Here is a 17,484-nt window from a genome sequence, read left to right as displayed (position 1 = left end):
TGTTCAACATCTTCATCGACGACCTTGATGAGGGAATAGTGTCTGCCCTCAGCAAGTACGCCAATGACACAAAGCTGGGAGGAGTGGCTGACACGCCAGAAGGCTGTGCTGCCATTCAGAGAGACCTGGACCGGCTGGAGAGATGGACAGGAATAAACCAAATGAGGTTTAATGAGAGCAAGTGTAGAATCCTGCACCTGGGAAGGAACAACTGGACGTATCAGTACAGGCTGGGGGACGACCTGCTGGAGAGGAGCTCTGAGGAGAAGGACCTGGGGGTCCTGGTAGAGAACAGGTTGACCATGAGCCAGCAGTGTGCTCTTGTGGCCAAGAGGGCCAATGGGATCCTGGCATGCATTAAAAGGAGCGTGGCCAGCAGGTCAAGGGAGGTGATCCTCCCCCTCTACTCTGCCCTGGTGTGAGTACTGTGTCCAGTTCTGGGCTCCCCGGTACAAAAAAGATGGGGATCTCCTGGAAAGAGTCCAGCAGAGGGCCACAAAGGTGATACGGGGCCTGGAGCACCTTCCCTATGAAGAAAGGCTGAGAGACCTGAGTCTGTTCAGCCTGGAAAAAAGAAGACTGAGAGGGGATCTCATCAATGTGTATAAATACCTGAGGTGTGGGAGACAGAGGGATTTGGCCAACCTCTTTTCAGTGGTTTGTGGGGATAGGACAAGGGGCAATGACCACAAGATAGAGCACAGGAAGTTCTGCACCAACATGCGAAATAACTTCTTCACAGTGAGGGTGATGGAGCACTGGAACAGGCTGCCCAGGGAGGTTGTGGAGTCTCCTTCTCTGGAGATATTCAAGGCCCATCTGGACGCCTACCTGGGCAGCCTGCTCTAAGGAACCTGCTTTGGCAGGGGGGTTGGACCCGATGATCTTTCGAGGTCCCTTCCAACCCCTTCAATTCTGTGATTTTGTGTCCAGTTCTGGGCTCCCCGGTACAAAATCCACTCATGCACAGGTGCAGACACTGTTAGCTGTTCTGTATCAGATATGGATTTCTGAGAGGTCATTGATTAATTACAACTTACCTTCAAATGAGTAACTGCAGTGTGCCCTTTTTCAGAGGGTTGATTTACACAGACTCTGGTATTCCAGGTCTGCAGTATGATGTGGTAGGAAGAAAACTGGAGAAAAATTAGTTTGTTTTGGATACTTTTTTTCCTCTTTTAAATTCATAGCTTCATCAAAGGAGTGAACAAAAGAGAAAAATCTCTGAAGAGCTTCTTTCATGCCGACTCTCACCATCTCTTTTGGCAATATCAATTGTGCAGACAAGAAAAATACGTGGCTCCATTTTTATTTATTTTAGTTGTGCTCAGAGTTTTACAGGTAGTATCTTCCCTTTAGACCTTCTCAACAGAAATATAAGAAAGTTTGAAGCCACTTCCCAAGTTACCCATCCATCTCCATTAATCAACTGAAGTGAAAAGCAGAAACATCTTTTGTTAAAAGAAAGAGTGGTGAGTTTGTGAAGGCTTATCCCAGGCTAGAGCTGAGCTCACCACTGTGGCACAGATCGATTAGTTTGTAACTTAGAAAACCCAGTTCCCAGGGTCCTGGAATTTGTCTACTCAACAAGAAACAAATCTCTTCTCTAGCTGTGAAAGGGACACTGAAACTGTGGTAGCTGAAACTGTGCAAACAAAACACTTCCTGCAGCTTGGGTGAGCTGGACCTTCTTCAGAAACTAGGTACACAATCTGACTTCATGGGATGGTGGAGGCAGGAATCAAACTCTTCAAAGCAGAACAGATTCTTCAAGGAGGTCATGTCCTGGTACACATTTGTCTCAGCACACTGCTGTGGCATGAGGCACTTCGGTCATGGCTGTTGAGAACATCAGTCCAAGCTCTGTCAATAGAATCACAGGCAAATTTGTTCTCTTTCCTGTGAGATCTCCCTGAGTTGCAGACCTAAAGGATCTTCCCCCCAGACACACCTCAGTGTCACTAGATCACTGAAAAAAAGGAGCTGAACCAGGTCAGTAGCCTGCAGGAAAGCCACCCTTCCGGGAATCGGAGGCTGCAGCCCATCCATCATCTGTTCTGAGAATGGCTTGCACAACCGCACCGCTGGTCACTCGTGTGGTATTGTGTTTTCTCTTCTTTAGTTGTTCTTCTATACCCTGAAATGCAGAAGTGCATGAGGACAACAGGAGAAACTGCTCATGTGCTGTAGTCTCTGACCTGAATCCTCCATGACTACCCAAGCATACAGTGCCTGTATTAGGTATGTTTCCTAAAACTACACCCTGTCCCTCTTCTTCCTTCTGCTTTCTGGGATGCACTGCTTTTCAGGTGGAATTGAGAATATGTGGCATTCGTGGTGTTGAGTGTGCGGTACCAGTACTACTGCAGGTCAAAGAGCATTCTGCCTCAGATACTTATATAATGACTGACAGCTGGAAGTAACAACATTTCACAGAATATCTGAGTTGGAAGGGACCCATAAGGATCATCGAGTCCAATTCCTGGATCCCCAAAGGCAAGGCAAATCCTGCCATCAGCTCTCAGACTGACAGTGCTGCACAGAGACCTTTTCTGTGAGAATATTTTCACATCTGTTCTTGGGTCCCTCTGTGCATTCTCCCTTGCTAGCTCTGTGGCAGCACTTTAGGATTTGTGAGGAGGTAGCATGTGTTTCCTGAGGGACACCAGATTTAGACTGCTTGGATGCTTCAGGCCCTGAAGCAAAATAGTATCCTTGCTGTTTTGCAAGTACTTTGAGCCAAACAACAACTGGAAGAAGAAATATAGCCTCAGTTTCAGATGTAGCTCATGCTTGAATGCATTAGGCCTTAAAACCATATGACTGAGACTAAAAGTACACTTTGAACAGCTCACTGTGACCCAGTACTGGACTTGTGCCAGCTTTAATACTGCTCACCTAGGAAATTTGGCAATGCATCATGATTTTCTACACACACATGCCTTCCCAACACTATGACACCAGCACCACACAAAAAGCTCATATACAACCCCGCCTAAAGCCAGACAAACCTCCTCTATTTGCTGCTCAAGCTCCGTGATATTGGGAAACAGCTGATCATGAATTCTGGGCTCTTCCACTGCTTTCTTCACATCATAATCAAACCAGATGGAATTGATGATCGTCTAAGAGTCGCAAAAAAGCCTTTATGTTAGTTAGTTGCCTTCAAAGAGACCTTGCCCTTGCAGCAACAAAGGCAGAGACTTCTGAATGATGTTCACTAGAGCACATAAAATATGTAATTTCTAATTCCTGCTGCTTCCAGCACTCCCTCTCTTGGCTAAGAAAAACACAGGTACATTGCAGCAAGTCAGCTTGTATATGCTTAGGATGAATTCCACACAAAGAGACCAAGAGTGGCTAAAATGAACATAGGAGAAGGATCAGATCCTCAAGCTGGATTTATCCTGCTGTGAGTAAGCCCATGCTGGCTTGTTTAGACACACAGCAGTCACCTCAGTGCAAACGTACAGTTACAGCTTCTTGCTACTGTGCAACCAGTTTCCATAAACCTGGCTCAGCCCCATTTGCTTAAATTGCAGGTTGGAGCTGCTGGCAAGTGAAAACAGCCTCAGGATGAAGGGCTTTGAAAACTGCTTGTAGCAGTTGTTTCAGAGCCTTCTCCCCTGCCTTAGCCAGAAAGCAGGCTGCAGTCTGGTGCCCTGAATGGCTGTGTGTGCTGGCACTGGGGACTGCTTTCCCCTGCAGTCATTTTTGGTCTATCTGGGCCTTTGACTGGCTGCCACAGCAGGTCACAAAGAGCCTGTCTGTCAGATGATACCATGCCTGGCCTAAGTTCTTATTTAGCTTCTCCGCATGACTTTCACCTGAAGTTTGGGGGTTGGATGAGAATGACTCTAAACTAGGCAAAGAGTTCATGGCAATTCAGAAGTCAAAGCTAAACCAAAGTCATAAATCTCCTACAAGTGTTGGTTGTCATAAATCTCCTACAATTTGCCAAAGGAAAAACCCAGAGTCACTGAAGTAATTTAATGAGAGACCCTTTGTCGCTCTGGCAAGCAGGAGTTAGGGTTGAAGGCCTGGCCCTCAGAAAGTCAGGCATGAACCTTTCTTTCAGCCCCCAGGCCTGCAGCAGGGAGCCATGGCTATGGTCATATCATAGGCATGAACCCCTTACCCCAAACACTACCTCTCCCCACTTTGTTTTGCCTCACCTTTGCCCACAGATTGCCCACATCATCACATACCAGTGCTGTTGCTGTGGTTATTTTTGTTCCTCCAGAAGCACCAACCACCATCCTGACCTTTTTTGATTTGTCCACCAAGATGGAGGGGCACATGGAGGACATCGGCTGTTTACCTGTCGGGGACAGATGCAACAGAGGCTCAGCTTTCCACCTGTAGCTTACAGACTGTCGGCTCCCACTCCACGTCTAAACCCAGAGCCTTCATATCCACCTTCCTGACTAAGGTGGTCTTGTTCATCCCTTGGGGATCCCAGTGTTCCCTGTACACATCTTGTTGCTACCACAATGCAAAGCATAACCCTAGTATTTTGTGCAGAGGCTGAAGGTGCCTGCCTCCATGGTTCTCTCCCAGCTGGGGTTGTCCATCATGCAGCTGCCTCCCCTAAACTGTGGGACCTCTCTTTCCGAACTATCACTCCCCTGTCTCTCCAAAGGGTGGTACAGGAGGGTGACAGAACCCCAGCCCACTTCTGTGGCAATGAGATGGCTCTGCAGGAAGCAATGATGGAGCAGGCAGGGTGCTTGGTTAGGTGCGTGAAATGGGTCTGTCTGAAGCTGCCCTACAGATCCCAAGACAGCACAGGGAGAAGGCTGGACAGTGCCGTGTAACACTTAGCAGTCAGCTCCTGCTGCTGCCGCCTCCCTCTTAAGTAAGTTCAAAGAAATCTTTCATATCCCCAAGTCATTTCACTTGATATGCTCTGAGATCCCTGCAAAAGGATTTCTGGTTGCTGGAAGGAAGCGTGCCCAAGAGGTTTTCTTCAGAGGGCCTCTCCTTCAGGGTATACCAGGGGAGGCTGGGAGTGCACTTTTGGCAGGGATGCCGTGTGCCTCGTGTTCACCTCCACTCTCTGCAGAAAGCCCCAGATCTGTGGCTGATTTCAAACATGCTGCAGCCTACCTTGCAGACACCACAGCCTTAGTATGCAAGATACAGCTACAGGATGGAGTCAGGAAGGTAGTTTACAGCTACCTGGTGCTATGAAATTTGCTGGAGAAGGAGGTATCCCAAATCCATTGATTATGTAAGGTGAGCTGAAGTCATCCATCTCATCATTATATATGATTCCACTCACGTTGGATCGTACATCAGAGCCAAAGCTAGACAAAACAAGTCAGCACAGACACGTGAAGATCAGAGGAAATCCAGGACAAGCTTCAGGTGAATTACTGCAATGTGAAAACTGGAATTTAATGGGGGTAACTCTCCACTCCCTTGTGTTGCAAAGAACATTCTGTCACCCCTTGGAGGAAGGAAGCAGTTTATACCGTGAGCACACAGCTACACAAAGAGGAAAGGCAGCCCAGCATCCTGCTGTATAGCTCCCCTGCAAGGACCTTGAGGGGAGGAACAGCACAGCAGCAAAATACAATTAATCCCCTTCCAACTGGGCAGTACTGCACTCCATTCAGAGGCAGTGTAGTTCAAAGACTGTCACCTTTGGAAATGGTTGGGGTTTTGCTTAGATGTGTCGAGTGACATTTTCTGTGTACAGAAAGAACCTCCCACCCTCCCCCAGCTTCAGGCCGTGTACGCAGAACACAGCTCTTCCTGACAGCACTCTAGACAAATACTGTGCTTTCAGACCAGCTGCATTAGCTCAAATTCCTTCCAGATGCCTGGGAAATCAGAGCCTGCGGTGATACCACTGCTTATGAGAAAATCCAGATGCAGTGGATATTTCCTTTGTGGGTGAACACAATATGACAGAGGACCCCACTTCACATATCCTGTCCTCTGACCCAACTACACAAGTCTCAGCATTAAGAACTGACCTGTAAGCTTAGCAGAAGTGCCCATCAACAGTGCTACCCATCACAGCCCCGCTATGGAGATGACAGCGATGTTTTATACCAACCACAGAACCACCACTAGGAAGATGGCAGAGGCCTACACAGAAGTAATGTCTGAGCTCATACTATTGGTTGATGGTGCTGGTGGCGGACACAGCACTGCCATCATCAGCCACAATGGAGAGGTGGGATGTACCGGCAGTATCTGGAGTGTAATATACTGGCTCGTAGTAGTCAACTGGATGGGAAGTGTTGTCTGTGATTTTTCTTCGGAGACTATCAGCAAAGAACTCGGACGTCATGTTTCTGATTGCCTGTCAGAGAAATCCAATGCAGTTACTCAGCAGATTAAGTTTAAGAGACATGTATGAGGCTGATATCCAACACTTCAGACCACAGAAGAGTGGCAAATCCCAGCAGTGAGGCTATATTTTTCCAGCAGGGGTTTTCCTCCTTCTTGAAAGATGGACATTGTACCAAAGAGTCATGGAAGAAGCTGTACAACGTGCCCCTTTATGTGGGAAGTTAATCAGCATCCATTACTGTAGATCTATGGAAAGCTGTCCTCAACACTGCTGTAAGATGTAGCAAGATTGTAGGCAAGCACTGTTACACTTGCTTCAGAGATGAGAGAAGAGGGGTCAGGTTGAGAGGACTAGACCAAGGCAAGCTCTGATCATTGCTCGGTAAGTTGCAAATTTGTGTCCATCAAGCTGGGCTGTGCTCAGATCCTGCTGCTTTTGGAGAATCACAGAAGTAAAAGCACAAAGTGTGAAGTTGGAAAAAGCAGGTTTCCTGCCTCACCCCTTCTTATCCGTAGGTCCATTTACTATAGGTAGGACTGTGGCTAGAGAGACACAAGGGTGCTGGGAGTATCATCTAGTCAATCAGACTCCAAAGACTATGAAAACTGGGAGGGTTAGCCCTAAATATACTCAAATGCTCCTGGTCAATTGAGGATTTTGCTTTTCCTAATAGCAGGAAGGTTTCCTCCATTTATATCCCTCACAGCTCAGCCATGAGTCGCATAAGGACTTCCCATTTTGATTCAGAGATATTTCAGTGCCTGTCAATAGCAGGTGGTGCAGAGCATCCCTGACAATATTTAGTCACCCAAAACCAAAAAGCCATGTTCCAGTAGCCTGGGTGTTGCAGAAAGGAAAGGCTTTTGCCAGGTACCTCTGTAATGTTGACAAATTTTGGATCTCCCAGTAAAGTCCTCTTGGCGTAGGCAAAGCGAAAGGCCTCCACAATGCGGTGGTAAGTCAGACCTTTCTTCTCCACAGTTTTGATGCTGTCAGCAGAGAAATTATATCCTGGCAACAGAAGACAAACCATTGTGAACACAAAGCAAAGTACACGGTCAACAGGCTGCTAATAGAACTGTTATATGGGATCATCTTGAAACTGCGACTCTACAGAGATGCAGTCACTGCACTGTCCTAACCTCTGCATGGAGGACACAAGAGCTCTAGTAGTTTTGAGCACTGTGGGAGGCATCAGCAGGATTTGTATTTGGGGAGATGTTTTCTAAAGAAGCCGCAAGTACAAGTTCATTTCCACCCACTCAGGTACCTGGGAAGTGCCCCATTCAGAAGCATATTTTTCCTCTTGCACTTCTGTTTCAGGTAGGAAGGCGATGTCCCTGAGTTTACAGCAGACAAGGAATGTTTCCACACCTCTGATCCTTTCTGGGGTCTCAGACCTATCTGCTAGAGGGCTATTGAGACCCAGCTCCCAAAACCAAAAGAGCAGTTGTCTTTGGAACTCTCCCAGCTCCTGCTGCCAGTAGGGCACTGCTCAGTGGCACTCTCACCTTTCAGTATGTTGAAAATGAGGGCTAGCACTGGGCCACTCAGGGGGGCACTAGGCGTGTAGAGGGTAAACTCCCCAAGCGTAACCTGTATGGGATCTTCAATCACTGTTGCATTGTAGTCCCGCAGGTCATCCATTGAGACAATCCCCCCTGGAACAGAGAAGGAAACTATAGATGTGGGTTTGTGATCTCTGGTGGGAAGAAGAGGTCATACTCTTATCACCAGGCATCACAGTGAGGTCAAGAGGGAACACGGACAAACCAAAAAAGTTGCAAGGTAAAAGGGAGCAAAGATAGATGCACAGGAGATAGATTTATTCCTTGATAGATCCAGCCGAGGCTCAGATAGTCTAAGCTTGAAGTTGGACTGATTTACAGCAGCCAAAAATCTGGTGATCCATCTATTTCTACAAAGGACACCAGCAACGTCAGGGAACAAAATGTCCTTAAGAACCCTCTTTACAGGGGGAGGATGCAGCTTTTGGGTGCAGATGCTTTGTGCTACCCCACAAGCAGAATAACAGGTACATTCCATTGCCTTTCTTATCAGAAAGGGGAAGACAGTAATTAATCATCACAAATAAAACCAGGAAATTACTTATACACATGAGTTTCACCGAAGCCAGCCAATGCTAGATAGCAAGGATAGGATACTACCACCATCTAGTGGCCTTGAGAGATTAAATAACTTGAGAGTTTACAGGACCATGTATGTATTGTTTCAGGTATAAACTTATAGAATCATAGAATAATTAAGGTTGGAAAAGACCTCCAAGATCATCTGGTCCAACCATCCCCCTACCACTAGTATCACCCACTAAACCATGTCCCTAAGTATCACATCCAGCCTTTTCTTAAACAACCCGCCAGGGATGGTGACTTGCTGGATTTAGGCTCTGTAAACAGCATGTATCTACTATGCGATGCCCAGGAATGCATAGACTTGCTAGACTACATGGTGCAAAAACGTACAGTATCTACCACCCATTTCTGATTGAGTTTCAAACACATCCATTAAAGTACTAACAGCTTCTCTTGTGCCTCCTGTTGCCACAGGTCTCACAGGTGGCACTTCAGGCAGCAGGCCTGACCTGCTTCCAAGGCTTCTGCAGGTCACCAGCTCCTCCCTGGATGCTGAGCTGCAGCAGTCAGGCACTCACGCTATTTTGAACAGATGTCCTGTTTCTCACCTACACTCTGGATGTCAGCGATGATCTGTTTTGCCAGGCTTCCTGTGTAAAAGGCATCTGCTCCTTCATTGGCTATAGTCTCATATGTGTCGGCTAGTTTAGGCATCTTGACGATATCACCCTCATGCAGAATTTTCCCTCCTCTGCAGAATACTTCGCTAACGGAGAAAGAAGATTGAGAAGATCAGATCCGAGAGACAAGTTCAAAACTACGTGTAGCTGTATCAGCTGACACAGTATTCGACTGCTCATGCTAGTGCCTTCGTGGAGAGAAGAGGAACTGCCTGAGCCATGCCCCAGGGGTCCTTGCATCAGGACATAAAACTGAACAGTGGTTTTCTGACCTGGGATTCCGCATTGCTCAAAATTTGTTCGGTGAAGCCTATTGGAGGGAGTGTCAATCTTTGTCACCAAGGCAGGCCACCCTTCCTACCTGCCCATGGGGTTAACTGCCTCAAGATGCCCACGAGGGACCATAGTCCTTGAACTCAAGCAGTTCAGTTTCAGAGCACAGACTATGAAGCTAAAAGGCTCAAAGCTTCCAGTGAGTCCAGGAGAACGCATTTTGATTCCTGACAGTCAGAGCACTTTCAAGTAGACAGGTCCCTTTCTAGCTCCCTCATCAGGGATCATGGATGTGATGCTGTGGACCTGCCAGATGGAAGTACAGGAGCCCAGGCTGTACATCCCATTTGGATTGCAAACAAACCTGCAGCTGGCAGGAAAAGAAAAGATTAAGCATGCATCCCAGCATATACTTCAGCTCCATCTCTGCTCAGACAAATGGACTTTAAGAGCAGAATTTATCTCCCTTTAAAAGCCAGGACTGAACACCCCAAAATTGGCCACATGATTTAACACCTTCAGGGAGCTGCAACATCAGCAGGTGCAGTGAGTACAGTCACTGCAGGGCAGGCACAGGCTCACAGACACTATATTATACAAACACAGAGATTCTTCAGCTAGGATACAGTAACCCCAAATTTCTCTGCACAGCTCTGCAACTGTTCTACCTGCCACAGTGAGACTTCTCTACCTACCACAGCGAGGGGTTGCTTTCAATTGACTTCTCTCTTGATTTGATGGCTGCTGCAAGGCCTTTCCCAATAGGGAATCCTTCTCTTGCCAACTTGACACTAGGCATAAACAGGTCTTTCCACGCCAGCCTGCCATGACGTTTGTGAGCCAGTTCATAGCCACGGATTTCTCCTGGAACAGCGATAGACAATCCTCCTGGAGCAGACAAAGAATGTATTAGTTTAGCAAAGCAAGAAAAAAAAAAAGCAATTAATGGAGTAGGAGGTAGAGCTGGGCTTATCTGTTGGCCTTTAAAAGACTGCGTAGAGGACATTTTTGGCAAGACGCAGGTGAGAAATTCTGTAGATATACAAGAACATAACCATAAAAAATGTTCTTTATCCAGAGAGATCAGTAGCAGCTAATGTTGGAGCTGTGTGGACCCCCAGAGCAGTGAAATAGCCTTTGCCATACCTTTCAGAGAGAGCTGTGTGTCGTTCCCAAACATGGCCTCCGAGGCTCCTTTTGGAGCCACCTCTCTTGCATTAATGATTTCCACTTTTCCTTTAAAGACAGAAAGGAAGGAAGGTGATTAGCTCTGAACTCAGCACCCAGGCATGGTCTGTGCTGAATAAGTCTGATCACTGGGAACCAGTTTCTTGGCAGATATTTTGAGGACAGCATGGTCCTCCAGAGACTAGGAGAATCAGCCTCTTACCTTGACTAAGGTAGCATAAATCACCCCTCTATGCTTTAGATAGGGGGTGGACCTGTTCTAGATATGTACGGCCTTGTTCCTTACCTGTGCTGTTGTAGATGGTAAAGAACAGTCCCCCTCCAATGCCCATGCTGTGAGCGTTCATGAGTCCCACGCAGAGCAGAGCTGCAATTGCAGAATCCACTGCAGATCCACCTTGCTGAAGGATGTCCCTGTGCAGCAGAAGAGAAGGCATCTTATGGTGACATGTTACTCATCAGTCAGCTCATCAGAGAAGATATTACAGACTCTCTCTAAGGAACTTTCATCCACACCTGGTCTAAAGGTTCCCAGGAATAGGAAGTTTGAGCTTCTGTCTCCATAGGGAAGAGATCCTAATGGTCTGGGTACAGACCAGATCACCCCTCATTAGAGAGACATGCAAACTAGCTTGAAGATAGCAAGGTGTGTCAAAATACATGGGGGAGGCTGACATCCCAGCCACAACTCATTACTTCAGAAAAGACAACTCTAAGGAGACTGAAATCTGCATCACTTGCATCTGGAACTGGAGAACAGCTTGATAAATGTATTTTAAGAAAAGCTTGAAAAGCATCTCTCATTCCTGTAGTTTCTGTGCCTAGGGAATCTTTGTCTACTGTACTATCTTTGAGTGACTGCAGTAACATTGTTTGGGCATGGTGAGAGCCCAGGTTTTGTTACAACCTCCTCGTTCTACAGGGAGATGAGAGCATCTGTGCTGTGCAGCTGCCAGGGTTGCACCTGCACACCAGGAAAACAGAACAGAACAGTTTTGTCTTGTGCAAGAGCTGTCAGCGATAACAAGAGTCACAGCAGAATTAGTGGGTACCTTCCAATTATTGAGCACTGCCCAGCGTCCGTAGCCACAGCCGCCCTCTTATAGGTGTGCTTGTCTTCTGAGTCAGAGCGCAGTCCGAAGAAGAGTCCCAGGAACAAGATGAGCCCCAGTAGGACTGCAGTCAGGACTAGAGCCACCACATAGCACTTCTTCATCTTTCTGTGGGAAGAGACAGGATCATCAACCTGCTGCTTCTGGGGTATGTGGGCACTAGGGAACAGATGATCAGGCACAAGAGGAGTCTTTTCACCTATCTTCTTTCATATCCACCATTTCCCCTCTCTCCCTGGCAGCTGACAGCTCTGCACATGGAAGGGCAGTTTTACAAGGAGCAACCAGGAGAGGTGAGCCCAATTCTGGCCTTGACAGTTCCATTAGGGCGAAGTCCTGCTTTGAAGTGAAACTGACTATCAAGAGGGGAGGGGATCTTCTAGAAGATGAGGAAGTGAACGTCCTGCTGTCATTGCCTTTCAATGGCAACAGGAGAACTATTTGCTCTGTGACTTTATTCTCTGAGGATTTTAGCTATCAGCAAATATTTAAGTTGTTTCTCTGTTGGGAAGCATGGGGATCCTACAGACTCCTGGAAGCCCTTTGGTAACAGCTCTGAAGTGCTATAGTCCCCGCAGTGAAAAGGCCCCAAGCCAGCAGCTATCACCTGGGTGATATCTATATATAAGATACACATCTTATCTTTCACACCCCAAAATAACAGCAGTTACATAGGTCAGATGAGCAGAACATAACTGGTGTTAGTTATGACTCGCATCATCTTCAGTGGAAAAATTCAGAGCTTTAACTTCATATTACCTGCTTTTAAATGCCATGGCTTTGAAGGAGTCCCTCCCTGTCCAGGAGGTTACCACTAACCAGTACAATACACATCTTTGTCACTAACAAGCCTCTATTTGGTGCGCCCCAGCATGAGCACAGCACCCACTTCTGCTCAGGGTCCTTGGCCAGAGTGCCTTTCCAATAAGCCTGCCACTTCTAGAAGGTGACGGCCAGTTCCTATTTCTCCACGCTTCCCCCTCCTGCAGAAAGTTGCTCGTGGGGTGCACAGGGTTGCACTTCATTGGTGGGTGAGAATAGCTCACAGAGACGATCTGCAGCAAGTGTATTCCAGACACACACCAAGCTAAGTCAAGAGCTATTGAGGGAATGGAAAGTCAGTGATATCTCACTAGGACTGACAGTTCATGAAATACAGCTTGAACAGCTACTCTTTGACCCATTTTCTTTCCCATTACAGAATTGTTCCATCAAAAAGACCTAAATTCATCGTATCAGCTTCAGGAACCAACCTCCCCCTGCGTAGCGCAGGTTTGGCTTTTCACCGTGACTACTATACTTGTGCAATAGTCAAGATACCCTTTACCTTACTGAAGCGTCTGCTTTCCTCAGAGACAAACCAATCCATGGCACTGCGAGTGAAGATAGGATCCACCAACCCCACCCTCTGTGGATGTTCAACAGCCCCAGGTAGCGCAACCTCCAGCAGTCAGAGCAGCATTTGGTGCCTTGCAGCAGCAGCATGCACAGAATTAGGAAGCAGAGAGTGTGCCAATGCTGACCTAACTAGAGGAAACAGGCCAGGCCAGCCAAACTGAAACACTCCTCCGAGGGAGGAGATTAGCAAGCACTGCCCCTCAGCACAGCCTTACCCCCACTCCTGTTATTTTAAAAAGGAGGTATGTACCCACTTGTTATCCAAGCCCTGTGTCTGTGAGTCCCAGACAGCACAAAAGATGTCCACCCCCAATTAAGGCAACTCAAACCAGGGTGTAAATCTACTGTATGTGCTGTTCTGTCAACAAACGTCAAAACAAGGGCAGGGAAAAGTAAATGGATGAAACCTCTTTCCTGGTTCAGAACTTAATTTACACTCAACTACTTTTAAAAGAGACTAGTGGTGTGTTTGCAGACCAGTGACTGTGCAGGGAAACAGAGAAGCCATTGTGTCCCCAACAATAGCTCACACACAGCCTTGGAGTTTAAAGACAGTTTTGTTTGTTGGCAGAGAGAGTTCGGCTTCAGCACTGGCAGTCTCCTCCAGGCTTCACAAGAAATGCCATGGGATCTTTTATCTGCGCCCCAGCTAGGCAGGAGGTACTTTGTTTCATCTGGGCTGCTCCTCAAGCCTGGGGTGACCCAAGCCCGGTGCTGCGTGTTAACCCATAGGCTCCTGGCTTGGGCTGTGTGGTTCTCCTCTGGGGCTGCCTGCCTCACTGCTGGGCTCCTGTAAAGATTTTTCTGCCTCGTCACGCAAATTATTCTGAGAGCAAGAGAGAAGGGGAAACATCAGATGGTACCTCTGCTCTCTCTTTCACCTCCTCTCGGGATTTGGATGACACTCACGAGCATCTCCCAGTTCCACAGAGCTGAACGCTGAGTGCCCAGCTGCTGGGTGAGTGCACAGACCTGGACAGGGGCCCTCAGCCTCAGGCGCAGCTCTGCCTGCCTGCCAGCCCCTGGGGTGAGGATAACACACGCACCGCTGGGGGCAGGAACAAGCACAAAGACTGCCCTGAATAAGAGCCACCAATTGCTGGGCACTGCATTGGGTCCCACGTCACCCTCCAGGCTGGGATGGAAGCAGGGCCAGAAAAAGTGGATGCTCTTCATAAAGGTGCATCTGTGCAAGCTGTCAGATCGATCCTGCTAGAGAAGGCACAGGTGTATGAGAAAGACCTGCAGCCTTCCCTTCTGCAACAGCACAGAGAGCAAACTCAGATGAGAATAATTCTCTCCACCTTAACTGCCAGCTCAATTCCCATAAGCTCCTTGACCTACTTCAGGCCTGACCCTAGTGGGAAGCATCCCTTGCACAGCCCATCCCACCCTCCTAGCTGCGGCACAGCAGAGTGCCAAAGAGGCGTTTTGTTTGCCGTACAGCAATCAGGCGACAGATGAGGAGCCTGCAGACATCCCTGCTCTGACCCACCTCTAAAAAAGTTGCCCCATGCAGGCACATCACAGGAACAGCTGGGTTTTCGCACCAATGCTCCTTTTGAGCCTCAGCTCTGAAGTGGAGCCACAGCTATAATTTATTGCTGGGAGTGGAGCAGCAGCTGTGTGCCACCACCTGAGCTGGCTCCCCTGACCATTGTCCGCTGAGGCTGGTTTTAACCTGCAGATCACTGCCAAATCCAGCTCTTTAGAAGCTCAGCTAGCACTTTGGTCACACTGCGCTGCTCAGCAGCAGCAGCAGCCATCCGGGGGAGAGACTATAAGGACATTAAAAGCAGTATGGTTACTCCTCAGTGTCATAAAGGTCCAAGACCCAGTCCTAGACACGAAATTTAAAACGAATCCTCAGAGTCTGGCTTGATTTATACCGGGAGAGGGGGAGTACCAGCAAGCAGGAGAGTTACACCTGTATGAGTAACCCCACTGAACTGTAGATAAGTCAGTTTTCACAGGTTTATTTAAATATGACAGTTTTTGAATTAAAAGAGCCCCAGTGCAACAGGCTAATTAGTATCAGGCAGGGGTCACAGGGTCTGAGCAGCTCTGCCAAGAGGGCTGGGCATGCTGTAGAGATGAGGAACCTGCCATGGTCATGGAAAGCCCCAGGAGAACTGAAAGACAGAGAGGAGGGGTGCCAGGCCAGAAAGCAGAGAAGAGAAAAGAATGGGATACCAGAGGATGACAAAGGAATCCAGGTACAGTCAGGCCTTGTTATTGAATGAAGTAGTACAAAAAGCATCCTCTGACATTTCCTAAAACTTTAACCACAAACTTTAACCAAGCAGACTTCTGCTTAAAAACCATCTTGCAGCGTCTGCATACCTCCACACCCACTCCTACGAGTTCCTCATCCTCCCACCTCTAGTCCAGTAGCCAACACTTGGCCATCAGCTTTGAGACATCTGCCCCTGCCTTCCTCAGGCAGCACACGTTATGCAAGGATACGTTAAACATCCATGAATCACAGGACACGGGCTATGCTCCTCTGCTAAAACCCAAAGTCCAATCCCTATCAATAACATTACCGTATTTAAACAGGTATTAATAACAGAGCTGAAATACTGCTCTCGCGCTCTATTGCTGTGTAGAGTCAACCGTCAGTGACTTCTGGGGCCACAGGACGGCCCCAGGGCCCACAGGAGCATAACCCAGCACAGGCCCTGAGAGAGCAGGCCCAGGCTGATAGCAGAGGTCCCAAGGCTGTTCACACAGAAGTCCCATTACTGATTAATGACGACCTAAGGAGCGTGCCCACAGCCGATCACATAGGTGGAGCCATGTGAAGTGTGTAAGAGACCATATGACAGCTACCTGTGCTGACACCGTGCTTCAGGATCAGGTGTGCACATCCCACCTTCCTCCAAAGTCCTGTTTTCACAGGTATTTCCTAGGGCTGCTCCCAGCAGCCTGCCCCAGGGCCAGGCTTCAGAAATCAGACAGGACAAGCATTTCTCACCAACCACCAAGCTGCTGCTGGGTCCCCAGTTAGCACCTTGCTTTCCTTTCTCACTGGCAGCTTGCTGAGAAGTGGTACAGCAAACAAAGCAAATTATTTCTTCATCTGTGAGAATTCTTGGCGCCAAGAGTCCGTGTTCACACCCAATTAGCCAGATGACAGTTTAAATCCTCACGTATAACTGTGCTAGCCACACATTCCCTCAGCTGTCAGTAAGGACAACGGCCAGCAAGATCTGTTTTCATTTGCAGCATTATCCAGACTCCCAGCCTCTGAGCAGCTAATTAGCTGGGGTTATTTACTCCAAGAGGGCTTGCACTGAAGAAAACTAGAACCAAACCAACACAAATCTGAAGCTTAGGTTGCCCGTTCCCCATTAGCCGCTCCTTCATTACACAATCCACAGGACTTACATCCTGGAAGGTTAATATATGGCATCATTACCCAAAGGCCAGGGGACAAACACCTTACACAATGAGGGCTGTGTAAAAATTACAAATGCAGTTGTAACATCAGATTTGCCTCCTGCCTACCAGGTTAGATCTCTGTGATTGCAATGGGGTCTTTGAATCTCACTGCAAATAGTCCCAAAGTAGCGGTGCGCAAGCTGGTACAGGCTGTACTGACAGCGTTGCAGAGCCCAAATGGCAGAGAGCTTTGTTGACTTTGTTAGCGATCATGTTTACTCCTGCTCTTCTAAAGCTTTATTAGGACAGACAAACTTCTAAGCACTATTCTTTTGAGAACTGTCCCAAAAGAAAAGGGTTTGTTTCCCTGTGCCTTCTGTCCTGCACTCAAACACAGAGGTCTGACTTTCCCACATAAACCTCCCTACGCAGCCTTGCCCAGCAGTTACTGAAATAAGACACAAATTTATGCCAGCTGAGATTCTGATCTACATGTTCACGTGCTAAATAATTTTCTCCCTTAAGCCTTTTGACTTAGTGTAGCTGCCACCAGAATGCCTCTGATCGGGACTCTGGTTCTCCAACCAACCATACAGGCAGACGGACAAGCAGAGATCTATCAGGTACCGATCTTCATGGTGACTGGCAGGCATTTTTCCATAACTGTTTCTACTTTGTTCACACAATGCCATCTAGAGACTTCAAACAAGTCATCAACAACTACCTCTCCTTCCTAAGAAAATCATTCCTGAACCAAGTCTTACACAGATTTCTGCAGAGAACTATGACTAAAATATTGACGTAGCTGGAATTCAAAACAAACAGATTTTTAAATCAGTCCATTTTTGGCCACAGAATGAGACAGGAATTCTGCTTTGGCATTAGGCTGGAACTTAAAACTATTAAGTTTTTGTACTTATCCATCATGAGATATTTAAGTTGAAGTCTTACGCAGTCTTCATCTCCACAAGCAATAAGGGAACTAAAACAAAGTTCAGCCAAGCCATGAAGAAGCTCAAAAAGACTTCCAAATTCAGACCTAGGCACTG

The 17,484-nt window shown here is 47.5% G+C and overlaps 1 protein-coding gene across 10 annotated transcripts in view; it reads right to left on the bottom strand.

Annotated features, from left to right (window-relative positions):
* Positions 1-908: 908 nt before the first annotated feature.
* GGT1 (gamma-glutamyltransferase 1) overlaps positions 909-17,484 on the bottom strand; it is a 66,027-nt gene continuing 49,451 nt past the window's right edge. For 6 of the 10 annotated variants that reach the window (XM_040577670.1, XM_040577668.1, XM_040577667.1 and 3 more), the window contains 13 exons: positions 11,594-11,761; positions 10,828-10,955; positions 10,500-10,589; positions 10,049-10,241; positions 9,009-9,166; positions 7,819-7,968; positions 7,182-7,318; positions 6,129-6,316; positions 5,182-5,309; positions 4,209-4,321; positions 3,012-3,125; positions 1,952-2,137; positions 910-1,863 (listed from right to left, as the gene is read on the bottom strand). In XM_040577670.1, the coding sequence (XP_040433604.1) occupies positions 1,994-2,137; positions 3,012-3,125; positions 4,209-4,321; positions 5,182-5,309; positions 6,129-6,316; positions 7,182-7,318; positions 7,819-7,968; positions 9,009-9,166; positions 10,049-10,241; positions 10,500-10,589; positions 10,828-10,955; positions 11,594-11,761 (1,711 nt within the window). In that variant the 3' untranslated portion in view covers positions 910-1,863; positions 1,952-1,993. Of the gene's footprint in view, positions 2,138-3,011; positions 3,126-4,208; positions 4,322-5,181; positions 5,310-6,128; positions 6,317-7,181; positions 7,319-7,818; positions 7,969-9,008; positions 9,167-10,048; positions 10,242-10,499; positions 10,590-10,827; positions 10,956-11,593; positions 11,762-12,980; positions 13,183-17,484 lie in introns of those variants that run through there. The other 4 variants (XM_040577666.1, XM_040577673.1, XM_040577663.1 and 1 more) reach the window with 4 other exon arrangements.

Source organism: Cygnus olor, chromosome 17, assembly GCF_009769625.2.
Source record: "Cygnus olor isolate bCygOlo1 chromosome 17, bCygOlo1.pri.v2, whole genome shotgun sequence".
Classification (NCBI taxonomy): Eukaryota; Metazoa; Chordata; class Aves; order Anseriformes; family Anatidae; genus Cygnus; species Cygnus olor.
The sequence above is the reverse complement of the archived record's forward strand: the minus strand, read 5'-3'. Positions and strand labels throughout refer to the sequence as shown.